The sequence below is a fragment of the Psammomys obesus genome, unplaced genomic scaffold, assembly GCF_907164565.1.
Source record: "Psammomys obesus unplaced genomic scaffold, mPsaObe1.curated_primary_1811, whole genome shotgun sequence".
Classification (NCBI taxonomy): domain Eukaryota; kingdom Metazoa; phylum Chordata; class Mammalia; order Rodentia; family Muridae; genus Psammomys; species Psammomys obesus.
In genome coordinates, this window is record NW_026591086.1 from 12612319 (window position 1) to 12637410 (window position 25092).

General features: G+C 46.4%; 1 protein-coding gene across 1 annotated transcript in view; it reads left to right on the forward strand.

Annotated features, from left to right (window-relative positions):
- The window catches only part of Erich6b (glutamate rich 6B), a 50729-nt gene that overhangs the window by 16066 nt on the left and 9571 nt on the right, over window positions 1-25092 (forward strand). The window contains exons 2-5 of the mRNA XM_055609866.1: window positions 202-384; window positions 17532-17614; window positions 22273-22409; window positions 23343-23404. Of these exons, the coding sequence (XP_055465841.1) occupies window positions 202-384; window positions 17532-17614; window positions 22273-22409; window positions 23343-23404 (465 nt within the window). The remainder of the gene's footprint in view (window positions 1-201; window positions 385-17531; window positions 17615-22272; window positions 22410-23342; window positions 23405-25092) is intronic.

A 25092-nucleotide genomic window follows, 5' to 3' on the forward strand; every position in this document is an offset into this window, starting at 1 on the left:
AGGAGAAGGAGGAGGAAAAGGAGGAGAAGGAGGAGGAAAAGGAGGAGGAGGAGGAGGAAAAGGAGAAGGAAGAGGAAAAGGAGGAGAAGGAGGAGGAAAAGGAGGAGAAGGAGGAAGAAAAGGAGGAGAAGGAGGAGGAAACGGAGGAGAAGAAGGAGGAAAAAGATGAGAGTTCATGGGGCGAATCTCTGTCTGATACAGAGGATGGGTTTTTCGACCTAGAGGATACAGAGTCTATGGAGGATGATGACAGTTTTTGGGATGAGTACCTGGATGAGGATGAGGATGAGAAAACACTTTTGCCAATGTATCCATTTAAAGATTCATTTGTGGAAGAGGAAGTGTATCTAAAAGAAAAGGAGTTTCAGAAGCATCTGCAAAAGGGTGAGTATCAGCAGGAAAAGGCTGTCTAGAGGACTGTCTGGAAGTGGGTGAGTGTCTGTAGAGAGAGGGTGCCTAGAGAAGCATCTGGAAGGGAGAGAGGGGTTTTGTGACACAGCATCTGCCAGTGTGTGAGGTGGAAGGAGCTCTGCCTCCCTAAGTACTCAAGCCTAAAGGGCAAGGGTGAGAGGAAGCAACTCCCAGCGGTCACTGCCCTGTCCATGGTGCTGACAGACAGGCTACCCTTAAGCTCAAACTGTGCTCAGAATGTCTACAGCGGGGCACCCTGCAGAGAGAGCAGCCAGGGAGACTTCCAGAGCGTGAAGCGCCTGCTTGGTTTGTTTTTCCATCCATTCTTTTGCTCGTTTGTTTATTGAGACAAGGTTTCATTTATTCCCCAAGTGGCCTCATATTCCCTCTGCAGGCGAGGATGACCTTGAACATCTGATGCTCCTGCCTCTACCTCTCAAGTGCTGGGGTTACCTGCACTACCATGTTCTAAAAGCCACCCTGCCAGCTGAGCGACATTCCATCCTGATCTATTTTCTGTAACAACAACATTTTCTTTTTTGGGCCAGGAATGAAGTTTTATTATGGCTGTTTTAGAAACTACATACAGGATAGGAAAAAAAAAAAAAAAAAAAAAAAAAAAAAAAAAAAGGACGTTCATAGGATGATACTCAAGACTGTCCTTCAGGATTCATCCATGCGTGTACGCAGGCACGCACATGTGTATAGTAAAAAAAAAAAAAAGAAGAAGAAGAAGAAGAAAGCAGAAAATTACCACCAAAGATGATGACCATTTTCATACATCAGTTTTATCCTCCTCAGACTTGTACACACACATATATGTGCATGTACAATATACAGACTAATTGTACACACACAATTTACTAGTAGGATTTTGGTCCTGTGTTGGTTACCAGATCATGCTTTCTCTAGTGCTTGCACCTTGCTTTTGAGGCATACTTACTTTGAGGTATATATTCGCACTTTGCGATTGCATACAAACATTGTTTCCTGGAGGTAATTTTATATTTTATAAATAGAATGTACTAATTTTCCTTTTAAATACGGTTGCTCTGGACTGACATACCAGGGGTACACATTAGTGACTGTGGCGTTACAGTGCTGAGTCAGCATGTAGTGATCACAGGAGGAAGCTGAGAAATCTGCCCTTCATACATGTGTCTCTTCCTGACAGTGGGAACACACCAAATTCTCTGTTAGCTATCTTGAGATGCTCAGCTAATTGCTATCCACTATAGTTATCCTACTTCCCTATAGAACATTCAAAGTCTTTGCTCTCATCCGCTTGTGTCCGTTAACCATCCTCTCATGATAGCCCCCATCACCTATGCACTTATCCCAGGCTAAACCTCAATACTGCTCTTCAGTCCCCATTATTGATCGATCATTGTTTCCAATTTTAGCGCTACCTTTTTGTCTCATTTTTTGCTTTGTTGTGTTTTGTTGACAGGGTCTGCCTATGTAGCCTTGGTGAGTTGTGATATTCTCATGAAACCCAGGCTGGCCTCAACTTGGTGGCATCCCGCTGCTTAGGCCTTCGGAGTGCTGGGGTTACGGTATGCCCGCCATCCCTTGTTTATCGCTATTCTTACAAGTAGTCCTTTGAGACTGCGAAGTAGCTCATTTGTCAGAGTGCTTTTTGAGTACCCATGAGGCCCTAGGGTTGATCCCATACATAAACTGGACATGGTGGCACATGCCTGTAATCACAGCATTCGGGAAGTAGGGCAGGACAAGCAGAAATTCAAGGTCATCCCAAAGTACATAACAAGTGTTTCCTATGATGCAAGACCTACAGCCTGACCCTAGGCCACCAGGCTCTGCTTCCCAGGGCCCCTACTCACCCCCTAGAAGGAATATTATTCCTATGCTTCCACTGCGTGGTGGCTCCCAGCCAACGGCTGACAATTTTCTACAGCACTGTTCCTGAGATGGGCAGGAGCATCTTCAGTTGTGTTCTCTTCTGGCAGCAGCAGCCACTGTGCTATTTTCTAGCTCTAGCTAATGTGTCCTACTGTACACAGAGATCCATGTGGCACCGTCCCATGATACCCTGACTGCATGAGCATACCCAATCAGATACAGAAATTTAAAACCTCAAGTAGTCTGCATCATCTTAGCTGAACCGTTTTTCCAGGTCCAGTTTTGTTACTCTCAGTGTTTATCTTTACGTGCTTCTACATCTCTTCAGATATAACATCATCGATTCCTACTGCCCTTGTGGAAGTTGAGCTTTTTGCAGAAACACCGCTCTGTGGCCAGGAAATTCTTTTCTGTGTGCCTCTACCATCAGACTCCCTCTTGGGATTCAAATGTCCCTGCTGTCCAAATACCCAGTGTAATGGTAATACTGAAAAATAGCAACTCGTGCTTTTCTTCTGCACAGTATGGATCAAGCATTCTTAACATGTCCCCTCTGTGCGCTGGATCTTTGTAAATATATTACCCACTAGAGAAGGACAAATACAATGCTGCCAAGCGAATGGAACTGTGTATAAAGCACAGGCTTTGAAAATAAACGACCTGCTAGCAAAAAATTGAAAAAGCACTGAAAAGCCCTGCAGCGGAATGTTAAAACAATCTTAAAGGCACAGGGAAGAGCTCCTTGGGCTATGCAAACCCCAACACCACGCTAAAGTATGCAAAACAGGTTATGGGGGTTGACAAGAGAATTCTTAGTTTCTTGTTTTAAAGAATTTACATCAAGGTTTTTAATGTAGAATATTCTCCAAATATCTTTAAGACATAACAAGTGTGAGATGTGGTATTGAACAAGAAAGCCTTCCTGTCCCATAGCAGATATGAGGTAAATTGAATCAACTGATCAGATTTATTTTATAAAGGCATATGCATACAAGCACACACACTTATCTTTAATGAATTAATTGGCATTTATGAAAAGAACCTTAGGAAGGCTCTATGAGCTACCATCTCTCATTCTAATAGGTTAATTTCCAGGAGTTAAAGGCAGGTCACTATCTTGAGGAGGATTGGGGGCCCTATCTAGGTCCAGCAGGAAAGAGTGCTGTTATCGGCTAGTGCTGTCTGCCACAAAATCAAGTGATGAAGATGAAGCATGATGGCCCCTTGTTTATCAGTAGCAGACAGGAGTCTGCCAGAAAGAAGGTCTTTCTTAGTGGCTTGACTTCTTAGGTCTGAATGCCATCTCTCTCCCACTTATGAGTTACATGAACTTGTTTGTTTGAGACAGGATTTCTCTGTGTAGAGCCCTGTCTTGGAACTCACTTTGTAGACCAGGCTGGCCTCAAACTCATAGAGCTCCACCTGCCTCTGCCTCCTGGGATTAGAGGCGTACGCCACCAATGCCGAAATTACATAAACTTGGACATGCCCCTTAATCTCCTGTCTTTGAATCATCTCTTAATCTCCATTACCAGATATAGTAGACACACAGTATTTTGAGCCAATGAGAAGGTTAGCTCTAGTCATATTATATATTATTCTCCTACCGCTGAGTGACCAGTCTTCCCTGGCCACATTTTCCTGCTCCATGAAATGGACATGACCCAAAGATAAGAGATTATGAAGCAGTGAAGAAGGGAAACATCTACTCAAGGGCAAGCCAACCTCAGAGGTGCCTCTGGATGTCATGCCAGGGTCCAGTAATTCTTTATCACCTGAGTTGATGACAACTGTTCTTGAAGCTCTTGACATCATATCATTAAAGACAATCAAATGGATAAATGACCCAAATGATTAAAAGTCTAGTGAATGCCTTGAAACCCAGCACTCCAGAGGCAAGAGTCAGGCAGATCTCTGTGAGGCCAGCCTGAACTACATAGTGAGTTCCAGGACAGCCAGGGTTGTATAGAGAAACCCTGAATCAAACGAAACAAAACAAAAAAGGAAAAAAAAATCCTCTTAATCGTAAACATTCATACCCCCTGCTCTGTCTGGCACCTTTGGTGAGCACCTAAGACTAACAGGGCAAACCTAGATACTTATTTGCCTCAGTTCTCTCCAGTTTAAACTCCTGATGGTTTAAAGAAAACCATTAAGGGAGAAGAACACTGCGGTAAGGCAGAAGTAGAAATTTTCTGTAACCCAGGCCCTCTCATTCTCGCCATCAGGGACTTAACGAGATATTTTTAATGCAAAGAAAAATGCTCTGCGAGGATCAATAATGCCTTTCTTTTCTCTTCCCCCAATAGAACTCAAGGCAGTTGCCACATCAACAGGCCAGCTCAGCATTAGCTCAAGGTAAGACTCGTCGGAGAAAAGCCGGGTAGAAACTCACATTTTCAGAGGGGTGGAGGGGTGGAGGGGGTCTTAGCGAGCAAGTCCCTGAGGAAGGGAATTGAATAAGGAGCTCCTGAAAGTCACCGGAGGGCCCTCTTGTGTCATTCTCTCACTTACAGGGGAGGATTCAAAAGTCAGGTGTCTGGGTATGCAGGACGTCCAGCTGTGAAAGAGCAAGGCCTTCTGAGTTTGAGTCAAGGTCTAGGTCAGGGGCAGGTGGTAACAAAAAGGGGCAGACAGCCAGCAAAGGGCTAATAGGCAGGAAAGCTGCGAGCTACACAGCTTGAGCATATTCCCAAGGCTTACAGTGTATAATGACTTAAATACTGCAACAGGGATTGAAACGCCCTAGATGATGGAAATAAAGGTATCTACGCAATAAGTACATCCTTCTATGTACCCAGCTCTAAAGAAACCAGTGGAGAGGCACCCACGTTTCCTGGAGTGCTGTTCTTGTCTTGTGTCATGTAAGCTATAATCCCCCCCACAAGTAAGGGTCCAGACGATGGTCACCCAAAGCTCCATTCTACTGATGATGTCAATGGACATGCGATCTAGAAAACTCACAAGACAAGTTTGGTGGTGGTGAGAAATAGGGTGAGAAGCAGGTGAGAAGCCCCCGCTTTACCGAAGTTATACAACAGAGCAGTGGGCTGCTCCTGGCAAGGCAGTCTCCAGGTTCTGCTCTGCCCTGGCTCTTTGCTCTATATTCCATACCTATAGAGGCCAGACATGGTGGATTTGATAGGTCTCTCTCTCTGTCTCTCTCTCACACACACATACACACAGACACACATACCACACACCACAGGCCATTCACAGACAAGGGAGTGGTGTGTGGGGTGTGTCAAAGGCACTTTCTCTTCAGTTACTTCTTAACCAGCTTTGGGCATTGGCTGCAGAGGGGACTGACAGCCAGCCTGCCAAGTCCGACCCACTCCAGACAGCCAGCCAGGAACTGCTGCTTTGTTTCCTGGAAGCTGGGTCTTGACTTGGGAGAAAGCGTTTCCACCACCCAGATGTAAAGAGAAGATGACTGGAGCATTAGCCCAGGAGAAGTACTCCACACACACAGCAGGCTCAGCAATACGAAGGGCCTTAGCCTTCGTGCTCCTTGTGGGCCACTAGGTAGACACTCTACAGGCCTAGAACGTGAGTCGTGATCTCTGGTCATTAAATTTGGAGAGCATGCACCCATCTTGTCTTCATTCATATTCCATTTAGGACATGTTCAATTCTCTGGGCCCTACAGAGAACTCTGAGGATCAGAGGCCTGGGGGTAAGGGTACTTAGAATCCCTTAGAAAAGTACCCTACTTTTTTTTTTTGCCAGTCGTAGTCACCACCCCAATATCTGTTGGACACTTCTCTTTGGGCCTGTCTCTGCCAAGTAGGCCAATGGGTATTAAAATAATTTCAGGGTAGACACTCCCTTTCAGTCCTTTGAATGGTAGTCTAGACCCAGTGAAAAATCCAGAGGTTCCTGAGAAAGGGCATGGTACTTGAAATTATCCTTCCAGACCCTATCTGTGGTAGTCCCCTCACCCCCTAACAGCCCACCATCTATAGTCCTTCAGAACACAGTGTGGCAGTAGCGGGCCACCTCCAGAGACCTGCCTCCATGCTTGATTACAAACTACTGTGACACGGACTTCTGTGGTCTTCACACTCCCGAAGCCACTGGGAGGCCGGAGGAGCCTGTAGAGACAATGAGCCACGCTCTGAACCAGGACGGGTGACGAATGTTCTAGAATATTATGCCGTTGGTGAAGGCATCTACAGATCATCTCAGATTTCAGCGAAACAGCAGCTGGCAACATGGGGGGGGGGGGCACACCAGGCTCTTCTCTGTGACCCACAAGCTGGTTCCCCCTTGTCTTCTGGCCTCTGCCAGCTAGGACGGGTAGAAGTCTACAGGAGCAGAGCAGCCACCTTCTTCCCATTCCCACGGAACCATGTACCTGGGATCCTAACCTGACTTCCATGCAGAAGTTAACCGATCCTTTTGCCTCTCTCTGACAGGAGCCCAGTTCCCAGCACCTCTTACATGGTGCCTCTCCTGACTGTCACTGACCACGACCAGACTGTTACTACACCTAGGTACCCGAGTTGGTCAGGTACTCCAACAGGACTCCAAATCTTCCTCAGAGACCAGAGCAGTCAGACAGAATGGCCCTACAAGAGCATGTTGGGTAAGGGAGACTACCCTGGTCAGGCTCTCACGTCTGAGGTGGGAGAAGCTTGCGGCACGCCTGCGTGCACGCATGCATGAGTGCGTGCGTGTATGAGTGTGTGGTGCTGAGGCTTGAGTACAGCCTCGGGAAAACGCAGTCCTGGCTGACGGGATACTGAGTCACACTTACTTGGTTTGAACCCCACCCCACCCAATCCCTGGCAGCCCTGTCACCCACCGTCTCCCATCCCAGAGCCTCCCAGATGTATGTGCAGAGAGCTGATACAGGTTCTTGTTTCCTCTCTGCCCCTGGTTGGTCTTCCCATCCTTTGCTATATGAGCAGAAGCGGCATCTTCCTCAGGGATAAAGGCACCCCCTCCACAGGTGGTGCACTGATTCTATGAGGAAGTAGACCATGTCCAGATGACCGTGTGGACAATAGTCAATAGACTTGGGTCACCTCAGACTGTGTCTTGGCATGCCAATGAAGCTACTTCCATCTCAAATCTGGGCAAAACCACCATACAATAAAATTCACAGAAGAGATTTTTTGAGGGATAGAAGCAGGGATCTCAGCTCCTCTCAATTAAGACCAAAGGCCCTGCCCTCTGGGTCCTAGGGATGTAAAGCTGAATAGCATTTCTTACCATCATTAATCATTAGAGTCCAGCCTTGGTGGGATTGACTCGTGGATCATTCATAGTATCAGTTTCCATCAGTAATCATGAGAGCAATAAATTGGATTCCCTGTTATTCCACCTCCCTGCCCCGACCTGTGCCTGCTAAATATTGTGGCTTCAAAGTTGGCTAAATGAAAGTAGAAGCCATAAACCCTTCAAAGGAAGGTGAAGACATAGAGGACAGGCCCACACAAGCCAGTGTATGATGGGGGTGGGGGCTTCCAAGCTTAAGGGGCTCATTTAATCCACACAATGGTTCCTGAGAACTGGAACCGTTGCAGAGTCAGTGACATCTGCAGGGAAAGCTGAGCTTTTATCTAGATATTCAAAAGCCAGACTCTAAACAGACTTACTGCCTAGGAAGTACCAACACTAAACCTGAAAGAATGTGGGAGAGAAGGGAATAAAGAGTTGGGTATGCAAAAGAGAGGCCCAAGGCCTGACCATACCATGGTGGACACACACCAGAAAGACCCTGCTAAGATCGTTGTGTGTTACACTATCTGTGCTTGAGAAATACAGCCCCTGCGTCCAGGCCTAGGTTATAAGCATTGCGCATCTCCAGTCTCTGTGGACATATTTTGCCAGCTATGCATCTTTCCAAGACTGAAATCTTTAAAGCCATTCAATACCGTGTAAATATTTGTGAAGAGTCTAGCATTCCGTAGCCAATGTCTCCTGATCAAATACTTGGACATCAGCAGCCTGGGCCACAGGTGTGGACTGTGTTGCAGCCTCCAACCCACGCTCCATAACAACACACCCAGATTCTTACAGTTACTTGGGAGACAGTCATCAAAGAGTCCAGGGACTGTAGACGCACATACAGTGCCCTGGTTTGAGATCAAAAGATCCTAGTGGCAACAAGGACTGAAAAAGTTCTATACTCACCATAGAATAAATTAATGTCCTCTCATACTTCCTCTGCATTCTCAGTTACTAAACTCATACTGCAGGAAAAGGGACGACAAGCTGTCCAGAGGCCCGAACAAAATTCTGTTACATGCTCTTGTCTTCCATTTTGGTCTCACTCAGCATTCCAAACAGAATCACTTGCAATTCTTTCTCTGCGCTGCACATGCAGTGGCCTTTGCCCCAGGTCACTGTGTATTATAGAGCATATGACCATATGACCATAAGGGCAGTGAATGGAACAAGTAGAACAAGGGGTGGAGAGATTTAGCATCCCTCAGGGGCTGGGGTCACTGCCACATACCAGAAGCATACTAAGTCCTAAAAAGCTACGGGGGCTGAAGATGGTTCTCCTTTCCAGGAGCAGCCTCTTAGGTCAGCAAAGCAGAATCGTGTGACCAGGCTGAGAGATGGAAGCAGCTTCCAGAGGCAAGCCCTTTGTGCCTCCTGCCACACCACCCTGTGAGATGATTTCAAATTACTTCTCGTTCTTAGCTTCACTGTAGTGTGCGCACAGACTGAATTCCCAAATGACACAGAAACGTCCACCTTCCCACCAGTGGCACCACAGGCTACAACGGTGAAAGAGCTTGTGACTTCTTGAAGGGGGATGTGCGAGGGATACTCATAGGAACCAGAAGGGCATACCCAGGATGGTGGGAAAGCTCAAAGTCCAGTCACGGGGTGGGAGGGAGAAGGACATGGAAAGACGCTCCATAGGGAGAGAAAGGCTCCTAATCCTATGGCTCGAGTTACTGAAGAGACCTACACAGGACAGGGATGAATAAGGATCTGTTTGTAGGGAGAAAACTTGCAAGAGCATGGCAGCTGGCAGAATATGACCACAGGACTAAGAGCTCAGAACTGTAGGCTGAGGGGAGGGTGGAGGTGAGACCAGGCATGGCCCAGCCAAGATGCTGATGTCCAGCCTTTATCGCATCCTTGCCTGAGATGACCTGGCGTCTCCGATCTTAACACAGTCCCTGGAAGACTTAGCAACACGAACAGGGGAGACCTGGGTATTTTTATTTAGCTCAGGATGAATCTCTTCATCCTTGTGGCTTTTGTGTCTGAGGAGCTCTTCGTTGTGAGATTGTTTGGAACCTACAGGTGAGAAACAGTGTCTTGTATGGCACAGATCTCACTCACAAAACTACCCGGATAAATCTTTGAAACTTATTCTCGCAGAGGGTGGCAGGTCTGACACGGAAAGCATATTAAGGAACAGGAAATGACTCATGGTCCAGAGGGAAGGACCAGAAAGACTATTTACAGCCCCAAAAGACAGTCTATCTAGACATACGGCATGTCATAAACAAAGGGGACCAGAAATCCTAACACTGAGCCTTATATCTGTGCTCAGAGAAATCAAGACTTAGTGCCTGACAGGCACGTGGCTGGCAACTATATATATTTGTTAAATGCTGTGGATGTTGTGATTGAACCCCCCCCCCTCCTGATTCAAGATTAGATTGTGTTGGTAAAAGAGCACCATCTACTCGAAAAAAAAGAAAGAAACCAGATAGAAATATATTTATTATATATATATAGATATATAATATATATTATATAGATATATAGGAATATGTATATTATATATATTTATTTATTTCTATATTGCTGCACCTGATATGGATGCTGCAAACCAAACTGAGGCCCTCTGCAGGAACCACTGAGCCATCCCTTTAGCCCCATGAGCCCTGTTAAAATGTAACTAGAGCACAAAGAAGGCTATGGCAGACCTGACTACACTCCACAGTGCTCGAGAATGGCAGACTCAAGTTCCGCATCCGCTGTTTCATTTTTACCTCACTGAGAAAGAAAGTAATCTTCACAACAAATTTAGTAAGAGGTACCAGAAACCAAGGTTGTTGAAAAAGTCAGAAGACAATGGTAACTGCTGCCTTCTGACCCAGAAAAAAATAGCCTCCAAACACAGATAAGAGTAAGAATGGCTCAACCATTTTTCTGGGATCTGAGGAGTTATAAGAAATCTGGGGAATGAGCTTGTGGCCACTCCAGAACATTGTGAGTAAAATGGGCTCAACAAACCAGTATACAGCCAGCAAGGACAACCATTTAATGTTGGCCCCCTTTTTAACAGAATGGCCACAGGCAAGTATAATAATCCTACATAGACAAATCCCATCAGACTTTTAATGCCCAAAGGCTTCTCAGTGCTTTGGGACAAGACACAGCAATGTGAGATGCGATGACGAAGCGATAACAGAACAGTCCCCAGGGGACTGTTGAGCAGCTCAGATTTAACTTGATCTCCAGTGGAATAACCACAGAGCTCTTCTGCAGGCAACTTTTGCAAATGTGGGAGGGATAGTTCAATTTGTAGATGACCTGAATCTGATAACACAATCAGATCCTAGATCTTGCAGGCAGAAACCACAGGCCAGGATTGAGTTAGGAGAAAGAAAAAGAAAAAAAAGGAAAGAAAAACATACTGGCAATTCATATCAGATCCCTGCTGGGGAAGAGCAGGGTAGAGGAATACTGTCCAGCTTCTCGGTCAACAAGTAAATGGGACAGGAAAAGTTAACCAAGTGTAACCAGAGGGCTAAAGATGGTTTAGACCTCTGCCCTGCGCTGTGGGATGGTATGGTCGCTTTGGGGGAATACTACATTGTACAGGGTTGGCTGGGGCTCAGAGGGAAGCTGGGATGAGGTGAACCCAGAGACACTGTAATGCAGAGAACTGTTGAAATAAATCAGGGTGTTCAGTCTGGAAGATGGTGGTTGCTGACAAACATTTGGTGGTACGCTACACAAAGCTGCAAGCTGCCACCTCGCTGCCTGCCCTGGAGAGCTGGGACACACCTGCTCAAGGCAGAGGAAAGATAGCTCCTGCCAGTCAAGACAATTCCGCACGCAGTAGGATGCTGTGCTGGCTAGTTTTATGTCAAGTTGATGCAGGCTAGAGGCCTTTGAGAAATAGGAATCTCAGTTGAGAAAATGTCTCCCTAAGATAGGGCTATAGGCATGCCTGTCGGGCATTTTCTTAATTAGTGATTGATGGGGGAGGCCCCAGCCCATTTCCAGTGGTGCCCTCCCTATGCTGGTGGTCCTGGGTTCTATAAGAAAGCAGGCTGAGCAAGCCATGGGGAGAGAGCCAGTAAGCAGTACCTCTCCATAGTCTCTGCATCAGCTCCTGCCTCCTGGTTCCTGTCCTGTTTGAGTTCCTATCCTGGCGTCCTTTGATGATGGGCTACAATGCTGAAGTTCCTGTCCTGGCTTCTTTTGATGATGGGCTACAATGCTGAAGTATAAGCCAAACAAACCCTTTCCTCTCCAAGATGTTTTAGTCATTGTGTTTCATCACAGCAATGTTAATCCTAACCAAGACAGACGTGTTTCTGAGCTTAGCGTCCTTTGCTGATGGGATGGCAGGGGCTCACGCTGCAGAAAACAGAAGGTGGTGACAGTGTACGTGTCTGAGGTCTCTTGTCCAGGCGCTGAGAGCCTAACGCAGTTTGCTTTTCTGTCCTCATGGGCCTGATCCTCTTTCACTGCCAAGAATGGAATGCAGGGTCTGAGTGTATGTGTGATGTGGGTGGTGGGAGAGAGAGAGAGAGAGAGAGAGAGAGAGAGAGAGGGAAGGAGGGAGAAAGAGAAAGGGAGGGAGTGTTTGTGTGTATATATGTGTATAAGTGTGTGTAGGAGAGAGTGTGTGTAAGCATTCATGGGTAAGGGCGAATGTTTGTGTATGTGCGTGTAAGAAAGAGAGTGAAGTGGTGTGTGTGTGAGAGAGAGAGAGAGCGTGCATGCGTGTGCTTGGATGCACACCCGTTTAGAAATAGGAAGAAGAGCTAGTAGCACAAAACCCAAAAAGGAACAGAAATGGAAAAGTTTCAGAGGACATCAACCAGAGTGACTAAAACATGCAGAAGGTCTAGTGAAAAAACACAGTTGGGAAGGCAAGCTTATCTCATCTGCCCACTCTCTGTGGCTGTTGGCCAGCCAGCCAGTGCACATTTTGTGTCTCCTGGGGAGTTCTTGGCAGAAGAGCAGAAGGGCTTCCTTGCCTTGGTGACAAAAGGGCCCCACTATGTATCCTCACAGCCTCAGAGCCACTTGGCCCTCTGGTTCCGACAGCAGGAGTTAAACCTCTGAGGCCTCCCGGACCTCCAACCAGGGAGACCACTGATTCGCTGTAGCCTTACAACGTTGTTATAAACAAAGAAAAATCCCAATCACTTGATTTTACCAATAAAGACTCTGGAGCCAGATATTGGGGTGAAAACCTACTAACTCAGAGAGGCAGAGAAGGCACACAGCTGATCTTACAACTCAGCTCACGTCACAGAGGAAAAAGCCTTTCTTGCTCAGCTCTCATCCCAGATGGAAAAATGAAAAAGCCAAAAGTTCCTCCTCCTTCAACATGCTGTCTTAAATACTCTTCTCTCGATATCCCTCCTTTTTGTTTAATCCCTGTCAGTTGGTTTCTTGCTCTGCCTCTTGGCCTAGAGGTGACTTTTCTAGCCCTTGAATTCAAGGTGTGTGCTAGGACTGAACCGAAACTACAAGTACGTGTTTACAATAAACAGAAAGCTCTTGGGTTAAAGGTGTGTGCTAGGGCTATGCCACTCCATGACTAGAAACAGATTTTCACAGTTCACAATCTTGGGGTTCATAGTGGGGTCAAATATCCTGCTTATGTGCTTATCACAATAAGTCACCAACAAAGAGAAAAGGGAGCATCCAAGTCAAGGCAGCCATATTCTGCAGCCTCCACCCTTCCCCACCCTAAATCAGCCCTTGGGTACCAGGAACCTCAGGCCCTGTATGGAAAACATGGACCCATTGCAAAGGCCAAGACTAAACTCAGAACGGCCACTGTCTTTCCTCTTTTCACAGAAACACCCAAGAAATCAAAATTAAAAGTAGACAACGACGAATATTCCTCTGGCTTAGCAGCTAGCAAAGCAAGTTTGAAAGGTAATGATTGTGATGATTTTAAATGACTGTAGAAGCTACTACAGCCATAAGAAGGTAAGAAGTGCGAGCTTAGCTTGACTCCTGCCGAGGAGAGCCCTCCTCGGCAACCTCAGCTAAGGTCCACGGCCAAGGCATCATCCCAGGAACAGAGCACCAAGGAGAGACACTGAATCAGAGGCAGGGGCATAGATGTTTAGAAAAGAAAAGAAACAGTGAGGAGATAACGGTTGTCGTACATAACTCATCCAAAGACATTTTTGAGCACTGAGCGGGATTTTGAAATAGACAAAACCTCCAAATTCTAATAAGAAAGAAGAAATTGGAACAAGGGGAGGAGACTGACACTAAATGGGTGTACAGCTACAGGCTCCATACTGCCGTGGACTTCCCCGCAGGTGTGATCTCACCCTCCATCACTTCCTCTTACCCCTCAGCTACTTAGAAGGTGATCTTAAAATCAATTCCCCCCAGAGATTAAAAGTCCACATACACGGCAGTCATAATTAATCCTATTCTTTTCAGCATTTGATGCTGATGAGACAGAGAAAGATTATAATAAGAGTCCAACTCAAACCTACTATCTAGAGATTCTTGCAGAGTACTGTGGGCTAGGAAGGTGCCCCGGTAGTCACCTCCTTGTTAGCCCCTCTTATTCCAAGTCTTGGAGGGGAAGCTGGGAACATGCTGAGGCACAGCCCCTGAAGAAGGAGGTTAAAACAGAAAGTAAGGGTCTCCAGAAAGAGACAGAATGAGCCACCAGAAAGAGACAGAATGAGCCACCTAGGACAGAGCCAGAAGTCTGGCTCCGTACTCAAAAGCTTTGCTACGGGGAGGGAACTGCCACATTTAAATTGGGTCCAGTCTGCGGCTGAGTTCCTGAGGTAAGGGAATCAGCTTTCCTGAAACTTGACATGTCACATCAGGAACTAATTCAGTGTCACCTTGGTAGAAAAAAAAAAAAAAAAAAAACTTGGCACACTCACCCATGAGCCCAGTGCCACTTTATTAAGTGTTTATTAATGAAGGCTAAGCTGACTCCCATGAGAGACAAAGATAGGTGAAAATCTTTGGGATGGAGCATCCCAACCCACACAGCACCCCTTCATCACAAAACGTGAGCAATGCAGAACCATGCTCTCCAGAAAACAACGTGGGGACTGAAATGAAGGGCTGGGGTTGAGCTCTTCTAATCTTAGGAATATGTGCATGTACCCTATTTCGTACCCACCCATCCCCAGCAGGTTGTCCAACAAACTCTTTCAAACTCTGCATCTCCCCCCACCCCTGTAAAATACGGTTTTCTCCATCAGAATCCCTTGCCGCAGCTGTTTTGGAGAAATGCTGTTCAAAGGTCAATGTGCAACACAGTTGCATTGCAAAATACACCTCAGTGGAAGAATCCTTCCCTAGTAACAGGAATCCTGTTTGAATACAGATTCCCAATGGCTAGGTCTGGAAAATACTGGCTTTCGAATGGGCTCTCAGCTGCTTCTGATGATCTGAGGATCAGATCTGGGTAGCCAGACTCTAGGACAGCTTTGTGAATTTGCATCACAGCAGCCAGTCCAATTTAGCTCTCTGCCTCACCGGAGCAGAGGAGTTAAGACTGATCTAAGTTGTTGTCAGGTTGTTCGTTAATCTCTGGGGTACGGGTGCCCATCGCTCAGAGCTGGGCCTGGACTTGTCGCTGAGTTTCTCCTCCTCTCATGTGACTTCAGTGACACAGCCACACAAGCCTTTCTGAGGACCAATGCAGTAGAATAGGGGATGCAGTAAGGACCCTGGCAATGGGGTTTTGTAATGAGATCGAGAGATTGGGACTCAGTCTTGAGACTGAGATGGGGCCTTGACGAATGGGATCCACATCGAAAGAGCAGGCAAAGGTGAGTGGATAGAAAGGACTGTGAGGAGGTGTGGGGGGAAAGGGGTTCTCACTGAAGGCAAGCTAGGGTAATCAGACACCTGGCTTGATAGATTTTCTGAGCCAGTAAAGAATGAGGCCCAGGTCTCGGGGTATGGTGCTCCCCCTAAACAGACTCAGCAAGGCACTTGCTATAACTAGGTTTCAGAAAGAAGTGAATAGATGGGTCAAGGAGCCGACTCAGGAGGTAAGGACACTTTGGCCAAGCAAAGGTTTCTGTCTTTGGAATATGAGGATCATTGTCTAGACTCTAGGTAGGAAATATACATGGCTTAAACATTTGTCACTACTTCAAGTATGCAGTTCTATCGAGAAGAGCCATAGAGGACGATGCACCAAAATAAGATGGAATCATAATGGAAAGGATGTGCTTTGGGGAACATCCCAATACAGAATGTTTACTGGGCTTTGGCCTGTGTTCAGTCCTGGCCCCTGAGCCACCACAAGATGAACTTCATGGCACGGGTGAAGAAGGTCTACGGTGTGAGCAGGAAGAGTGACAGGACAAGCGGCACAGGTCTTGTGCGACAGGTCCAGCTCTTGCTCCTGGCCTGGTACACACCTGTCCCCATGCTCCAGAGGACAGATAATTATCTTATCAGAACAGAAGCAGGGGCCACAGGAAACCCCCAAAGGAACCATTAACCAGAAATAAAGCTCTTCTTACTCAGCCCAGTCACAGCTCTGGCCACTGCTTGTTGACAACGCTCTACCTGACGTGTACATGAAGCCCCCAGTGATGTTAATAAGCTTAACAAGCCCAGCATGCTGAACCCAGTGTTCCAAGGAGGCCAAGCTCACCTCCTCCTTGCAGTAAACACTTGCTTTCTCCTTCAGTTAACTCCGGATTATTCAGTAAAGCCTGTTGACATAAGGAGTCACTGTTGATGAGGTTTTGCTGAGCTGTCTGGCCCCAGTCAGGCTCAGACTCCATCTCTGGCAGCCACAGAAGCCAGTGACATAGCAACTTAGAGCATCTTACCCTCGCCACTTGCCTTTGCCTTGTGGTCCTTTGGGATCCTGTTGTGCCCCTGTAAGAAGTAATGGGGAAAACAGCCACATGTGAATTCTCAGCTGACACAAGCTCGTCTGGATCAAACTGTGGATCTGCAAATGAGGCCTGCTGACAGGAGGAGTCACCCTGTCGGAAGCATGCAAGAGTCAGGGCTTTTTCTATTGAACCCAAAATTAACAGGTGGGCACCGCAAGGACCACCCTTGCTCGGCACCAAAAAATGCATGATGAGGTCACAGAAGTAAATGAACCAAGCGAGCCCTGTGCCTCCCTGTGGGGTTTCCCAGGCTCTCTGGGTCTCCAAGCTTGAAGGATCTGTGGCACCTTGAAGCCGAGGCAACAAGCCGCTGTCATTTCCCTGGGGCCCCAATTATCTAGCTAGAGCCACTTCCTCCAAGCCCACCTCAGGAGCCACACCTTCCCAGGAGGTGTGGGTTAGAGAGACCAGAGTTATAATTACCAGTTCCACAATTCAATTTGCACCCACATCACCCCAGAGGCCCAAAACTCTTCTCCTTTTCCTGAGCCACCAGGCTAGGGCTGACTCTAAATGCAAATGTTTGTACTGTTCCTGCTGGATGCTCTTAGCTGCTTGGACTAGGGAATCCTCTCCTGTCTTGACTAAGTGATGGTGAGCCACAGGCAAGTGTAGAAATCAGCAAATTTTCAAGAACTAGTGAGAGATAGAGATGGTCCTTAGAATTTCTGATGTAAAGTCACATTCAGACTAACTCTCCCTTGAGAATTCAGAGCCCTTCTGCCAATCCACAAAGATCTCTGACAGCAAGTCCCTGCCCTCCACCTCCCCTCTTGGCTCCCCCAATCACCTTCTTCATGCTCCACACCAGGTATCCAGTGCTTTTGCAGTTTTACAAGTGTATCTCTCCAGCACCCATTCCCTTTGTCAAGGTGACATTCACCAGACACCTGGAGCACAGCAGCTCCCTCAAATCAGCCACTGAAAGCATAGTTCATGCCTTTTTTTATTATTACCCCATGTTGGCTCTTACATAATTTGATGAATTTGCTTCATTGGTGACACCTGCGGTTTTGTTTTGTTTTTGTTTTCATTGGGGGGGGGGTTGTTTTTGTGAAATGATGAGGGCGAGGTCATAAATCTCTTTCTTTTCACTCTTCTTTTTTTCTCTTTTCTCTCTCGTTTGTTTTTCCCTCCGAATACGATTCCTTTCGGTGTTCCTTCCCAAATTGAAAGGCTCGGATAGCTTCATTCAAGGAACCATTTTGAACACCTTAATGAATGATACTTTTGACAGGAACCAAGAGGAAACCCTTGAAGTAAGTAGGTGAGGAGCTAAAGTCCCCTACCTCAAAGGAGACATGGCTTTTATGTAGCTGATGGAGGCTCTGGGATGGCAGGCCACATTTTGACTCCTTCCAGAGCATTCCTGGGGAAAAATGGACTCAGCAGGGACCTCCTATCACAATCCCCTCACCATCCAGGGCTTCGCCACCAGAAGACATGAAACACAACCAGACTTACTATTTATTTGTTGCCTTAGTAGTCTGATTCAAGCTAGATTTTGAACCTACCTTGTACACATGATTTTTAAATGGTGAAACTGTAAAAAGGCTGTAAAGTAAATGTTTCAACACTTCTCCTTACCTACCAGAAATAGGTATTATATGGTGTACTTTATAGACACATCTGGAATTTTTAATACACCTTAAATATACTTATTACAATAGCACAACTAGTTGCCATAAAACCAGAATATACATTCTATTTCCCAGTTTTCCCTTGATAATAAATTTTGGAAATCTGTGGTATTTTTCCAGTATTATACAGTATATAATACACACACACACACACACACACACACACACGCACACACACACACACACGCAGAAGAGAGAGTGAAAGAACAAGAGAAAGTACATCCCCATCCTCAACTCAAAAAATAATGACAGCTGTATGTAGCAGCCCACACTGTGATCCTAGCACTGGGGAGGCTCAAGCAAGAGGACTGGTGAGTTTGAGTCAGCCTGGGCTACCCTGTGGAGCCTTGTGACTAAAGCAAACAGAAAACAAAAACAAGAACAGGCAAACAAACAAACCTGAGGTAGGTTTCCATCCAAGTAGGCTGCGCCTGTTTTCCTTTTTCCAAGAGACTGAGAATGCCCCTCCATGCGGGTCCTGACCAGGACCCATCTGGCAGGGTGGAAATAGGGATGTGTTGCCTTTTGTGCTCCAACTGCATGACAGTGAGGCACTTCTCCAGGTCATGGCCTCACTTGTGACTGCTGTGAGCACCCGGTGTCTTTCTGCCACCGTGCTGCTTGTACCCTTTCTTTCCTTCCTGGTTTGCAGGGACTTCTTTTTAAATATGATTTATTTTATGTGTGTGGGTGTTTCGTATGCATGAATGTCTATGCACTATGTGCATGCCTGGAACCTACAATGGCCAGAAGAGAAAGTCAGGTCCCCTGCAACTGGAGTTACAGATGGTTGTGAGCTACCATGTGAGTGCTGGGAACTGAACTTGGGTCCTCTGGAAGAACAGCCAGTGCTCGTAAACACTGAGCCATTTCTCCAGCCTTGTTATCACTTGAATGTATAGAAGAACCGAGTCCTTTTCCTGACACCTGTGTTGTGAAGGTCTTTATAGTCTATATTACAAACCTTTCATGGTCCTCCCCACACCATGGTCACTTTTCATTTTTATGTAGTCTCATTGATCAATATTTTCTCTTATGGCTACTAGCTATTTATTGTCTTATTTTATTAAAAGGGTTTTTTCATGCTCAAAAAGTATTTCATAAGTCACTTGGAAACTTTTAAGAGTATAAATAAGGTCTATTTGAAATATGTATTATTTACATATATACATATGTGTGTAAATATGTATATATGTATGTACATATATGTGTGTGTTTACACATACATACATACATATGATTTAAGAAAACCAGCCAGAGTACCCTGAAATATTGAGAATCAATCTTACATTTTTAAAGGCCACTCTGCTAGTAGATGGTGTGTGGCGATGGAAAAACTCAGAACAGGGGGAAAAGCAACTTCATAGTATCAGTACGGATGAACAGTAATGATGGCTGGTTGCTTAAGGGTATGTATGACATAGGATGCAGTGACACCCAGCAGACTGGAAAATTAAGGAGGGAAAAAGGGATGCTTTCAGGTTAGAGTCAGAGACTTCCACTTGGCACACACTGAATAAAAGTCAAAAATAAGCCAGGCAGTGGTGACACACACCTTTAATCCCAGCGCTCAGGAGGCAGAGGCAGGTGGCTCTCCTTGAGTTCGATGCCAGCCTGTTCTACAGAGTTCCAGGATAGCCAGGGCTACACAGAGAAACCCTGTCTCAAGAGAAAAAGTAAAAAAGCCAAAACTAGTCCATCTTGAGCCTAGGAGAAAGATCTTGGTTGGGGAGATGGTTGTGGAATTTTTATTAGTTTATTAGAGTTCTGAAACAAAGCACCAAGGAGTGATTGGCTAAAGCAGCAGAAGTATGTTGACTTTTGGGTCTGAAGGCTAGAAGCCCAAAGTCTAGGTGTTGGCAGCCTCTGAGGAAAAGCTCCGCCCCAGGCCTCTCTCTTAGGCTTGCAGACGGCTTCTTCCCCATCTTCACATCATCTTCTCTCTGTGTCTTTTCTTTAGTGACCAATATCCACTTTTATAAGAATCTAAGTCATGTTGGAGGAAGGTTGTGGTAGTTCACGTTGACTGTCAGCTTGATGGGTTAGCATCACCTAGGAGACAAACCTCTGTGAGGGTGAGGGACTCCCTCCCTAACAGTGAGTGGGAAACCTGCTCCATGTTTGGGGATCTGAGGCTGAAATAAAAGGAGGAAGGGAGCTGGGCAACACTGTAATGAGTTCCTCTGCTGCTCGAGGCAGTACCAGGGCCTCAGACACCGGATTTCCATGACAGGCAGGCTGTTCAACAGCTCTGCGTCACTGTAACAAAGTACCCGACACAGCTACTCACCAAGGGAAGTTTATTTTAGCCTACTGTCCTGGAGGTCCATATCCAATACTGGGTAGCCCCAGCCATTTCAGGCCACTGCCGTATCCTGAGCCAGAAGAATCAAAGGGTAAAGGGAGATGAAGGTCATGTAAGCCCTTTAGGTGGCATGCCTCCAGCAGCCTAAGGACTTCTCACTAAGTCCTCTATCTTAGAGGTTCCATTACTACCATGGAACACACAGGCTTAACATGTGGACCCTTCCTCACACATTCAATTTCTGGCTCTCAACCTTATACCTGGCAACATAGCGCTTCTCTAGGTAACCTGGTAGAAAGCATGTGTGGGCAAGTTCACATGGTACAGGCAGCTGCTAATACTTCTGAGGAACCTTTTAAAGTGATTCCAGAAGCCACTGGGAACAACTAAACACAGCATTGAGCCCTCCCTAGTGGTATCCTGACACCTCAGCCCACCTGTTACTTCTAATTGCCATTACTTATTTTTACTTCTAAGATACATACATGTACCACAATTGCATGTACATTTGCTGTGCAAACCTTTCCCCCCCCCCTAACAACCAGAGATTTATCTAGGGGGGTCTCTGGGCATAGGAGACATCACCTCACCTCCAGGGTGCCAAATAAGCTTAACCACCACAGAGAGATAAATGGCTTCTCCCCCCAGTGGGCTGAACAAGGGAATGGAATGTGCCATCACATGCTGGCTAAATAGAGTGGAGCAGCAGCCTAGACAGGACAGGAATCTTCAGTGAACCCATTCACTTGGGTCTGCTGCCTGGGGGATTACAACAGACACTATTTTCTGGCGAACAGAACATAGACTGTAAAGTGTAGTGAGTCATTCCATTCCCAGGGACATAAAGGCAGGAACACCAATATCAAAGGCCTTAACCTCAACCTTCCCTGAAGCAATGGTGTGAGTATGGGGGAAAGAAGTTTTCAGAGATGAAGACCTAAGCTGTCCCTTTAACCTAGAAATACTACCAACCACAAAGCTATATCCCTGTAACTGCCCCCACGTCAGATATAACTTTGAATGGTTAAGGTTAGATGTTCACTTCCTGAAGGAGGTTAACCAGTTAATGCTACACAACCCATTATCATATATTAAACGACAACCTCAACTCGGAGATGAGCTGGGAACAGGCAGGATCAATCCCTTGCTCTCTTCCAGGAAGTCAATCTTCATCTTCTACCAAAAGAAATACCATGAGGACTCACCTGTGGATCAGTCATATCCAGCAGCACAGCCCTGGGGCAGAATGGTCTGATTTATGAACACATAGACAGCTAGTATTATCACAACTCCACTAGGTGTTACAAAGCCTTGACCCTGAGAAAGCCATCCATCCCTGGGACCTCGGTTATTTGTAGAATGCAGAAAGCCCGCTGCCCACCTTAAATGTAAAAGGCTGTTTATAGTCTATAACCATCTCCACGGTCAAATGATTTCTTAGCATACAGATATTTCACATGATTGTACCGGGAACAGGGTGCAGGCCAGAGGAGGGTCTGACTGTAATGGGAGATGTCTTCATCCTTTTTATCCTTTTGTATTTTTATGTATGTGTGTGTGTGTGTGTGTGTGTGTGTGTGTGTGCAGCTATTCATGTCACAACATGTATGCAGAAGTCCAGGTCTCAGGAGCTAGTTCTTGCCTTCCCCTTATTAAAGCAGTCTCTCTTGCATTTTCTGTTGACCCTCTGCACACTCCATGCTTGCTGTCTCCAGCTTCTGGGTAAGTCTCCTGTCTTGCCATATGAATGCTGGGATTACAGATGCTACATCTGGCTTTTTACGTAGGTTTCTGGAGTCTAACTAGGGTCATCAGCCACCGTGGGGGAGGGGGAACCATCACCCTCACCCTGGAAGATTTCTTTAAGGGAATCCCCTCCTAGCCCTTCTGTAGCCTCACACACAGCTGGTATTTCTCAGAAACATATTAAAATGACAACTTCCGGCCATTTCATTTTTGTGTCCTTTTGTAGTCTATTTCCAGCACCTATGACTCCATGTTTATGGAGATACTCAATGAGCTGGCAGTCCATCACAAACTGGAAGAGGACTTGGACATGCCCCAGAGTAAGATCATGGAGAGCAACAGTAAAAGGAAGCTGGGAATCTTGTAAGTAACTGGTGAGGGCGTCTGGTCAGTGGGTTCCAGGAAGCCAGATGTGGCAATCTGGTGAGTACAAATACCACAACCGGGGGAGGAGGACTGAGCTAGAATCAGGCTGGGGTCCTGAGTCACGAAGCAATCCCAGGCCAGGAGCAAAGGATACAGGCAACACCCCAAAGTCAGATGCACACAGGACCCAGTGGCCAGAGCCAAAGTTCACAAGGAAGGAAGGTCTAAGGTTGCGAGGCACAAAGCAGAAGCGAAGGCAAGTGATGCTTTTGCCATGTATATTGACGTGTATACAGGTAAAAGGCCCTGAGCCCCGGGGAAGGCAGTGTTTAGGCGTCCTTAAAGATAAACCACACTGCCTACGTGTGCTTGAAATTCTCCTACCAGGACTGCTTGGCTGTCTGCCTCTCATAGATATTGGTGTCATTTCTATTTGGTTGGATCTAGTGACCTGAAAGATTGCATTGATTGTTTTAAGTTTCAAAGGGTTTCAAATAGTCCTGGCCAGTTTGTGGGCCATGCTAACTTTCCATGCTATGTCCAGATGTGAGGCCCAGATGATTCAGTTAGGCCATAGAAAGTATGGCTGCAGGAACTTAACTCATACAGCTACCCTGGCTGCTGGACCTCCCTGTCTGCCTTTGGCCCCAAGATGACCTCACTGGATTCATTTAGAAAGACTTGGGGTCAATTCAAGTACCCACACTGATCAATTACTGGCTGTGTGGGAAGCCCTGAGTGGGTGCTTACTTGTCAGCCCTTAATTCTTCTGAGCACCGGCCAGAAGGGAGTCTGGGTCACACAGCAGAGCCCTCTGTCCAGCTTTCCCCAACATAAGACTCTACAGCTTCTAAGCCCATCATGCCATGTATTGTGGTACACAAGCATGAATTAAACTTAACTTTTGAAGATTATTTACATTCCTTTCAGGTTGAAAAAAAGTTTTGAAAAATACAGACAAACACTTTTATGGATTGTGAAAAAACGTAGAGGTAAGCACCAACCTACCAGTCTCCCCCTAGGTCTGGCCTTTGCTAGGTTTCTCCTCTCTAGTAGTATTCAGGACCCTTACCCACCTCCACTGCCACCTAGGGGATGGTGCCACCCACAATGCCCTGTGCCTTCCTACATCACTTATCAGGACAATTTCCACAATCGAGACTGAGCCACAGACATACCTCATTAACCCATGTGACCCTGGGCTGTGTCAAGCTGACAGTTAAAACAGACCGGTAGGACTTCTAAACTGAAAGTGAAATAATACAAGGCTTGGCTCACCATAATGCATCACCATCGTGCCTGCCTGTCTCTCAGGACACCTGAGGCCTAAAATGTTTGAGTGGTCTATATGAAAAGCAATGGCTTTATTTGGAGAGGGGCTTTCCCTTCATGGCCCTGGGGTAACCAGTTCCAAGGAAACCTGTAGGCACCTTTGAGAGGCTTCCTCTGTCTGACCTATTGTCCCATTTCCCTGACCTGCCTCCCCACATCTCTGAACAAGCTAATTTCCAAGCTCGGGTTGCATTAAGATGCCATCATACAGCGAACTGCCTTGGGAGCGGCTCTGTGCTATTTTAAAGCCCTGCTGGCATTGTCTTGAAATTCTTAGTAATTTCATGACAAGGGTCTTTGTATTTATATGCAAATCATTAAATGAGCTAGCATCTCCTATCCAGAACCATCTATTCCAATGAAAAGACTACAAGAAGTGATGGTGGTAGAGCACGCCTTTAATCCCAGCACTGGGGAGGCTGAGGCAGGAGGATCTCTGTGAGTCCGAGACCAGTCTGGACTAATAGAGTGAATACCAGCACAGGCAGAGATACACTGAGAAACCGAGGAGGCGGAGGAGGAGGAGGAGGAGATGCACAAGAAACATGACAGAGCTTATATTATAAGCCATCAGAGTGCAAAGTTCTTGGTTTTCTTGTGGTACTGGGGCTTAACCAGTTTTAACTGGGTCTTGTGCATCTGCCCCTGAGCCACACATCCAGCCACTCTGCAGAGCTGACCTTCTGCTGTCTGGCACCATGCTTCACAGCAGTTCGTGGTTGTCGCAGTCAGGGGTATAGCCTTTCCATTTTAAGGGATCTGGGACCCGGGCACCTTCCACTTCTTGAGATTCAATTCTCCCTGCCTCCTGCCTCCATGTCTTAGTCCTTTCTTCACATGGTTTCCACATAGTAATTTTAAAACCCTTCCCTGGACCCTCCTTGGTCTCCAAGAAGATACCTACATTCTTCAAATAGTTGACAAGGCTCTCGGCTTTGCCTCTCTGGCCACATTGGCTTTTTGCTCTGCCATTGCCTGGGCCAAGGACCCCTTGCTGTGGAGCCTCGGTGCTTTCTTTTTTTTATTTTTAATTTAAAAAAATTTTATTAATTACACCTTATTTACTTTGTATCCCCCCTGTAGTTCCATCCTCCCCTCCCAATCCCTCCCTCCCTCCTCCACGCATGCTCCTCCCCAAGTCCACTGGTAGGGGAGGTCTTCTTTTCCTTCCTTCTGATCCTCCCTGAGACTGATAGTCCAACCAAGTAGCATACATGGAGATAACCCAGAATCTCTGCACAGATGTAGCTCATGACAGTCCAGTCTCCTAGTGGGTTCCATAGTAATGGGAACAGGGACTGTCTCTGACATGAACTGATTGGCCTCCTCTTTGATCACCTCACCCTGA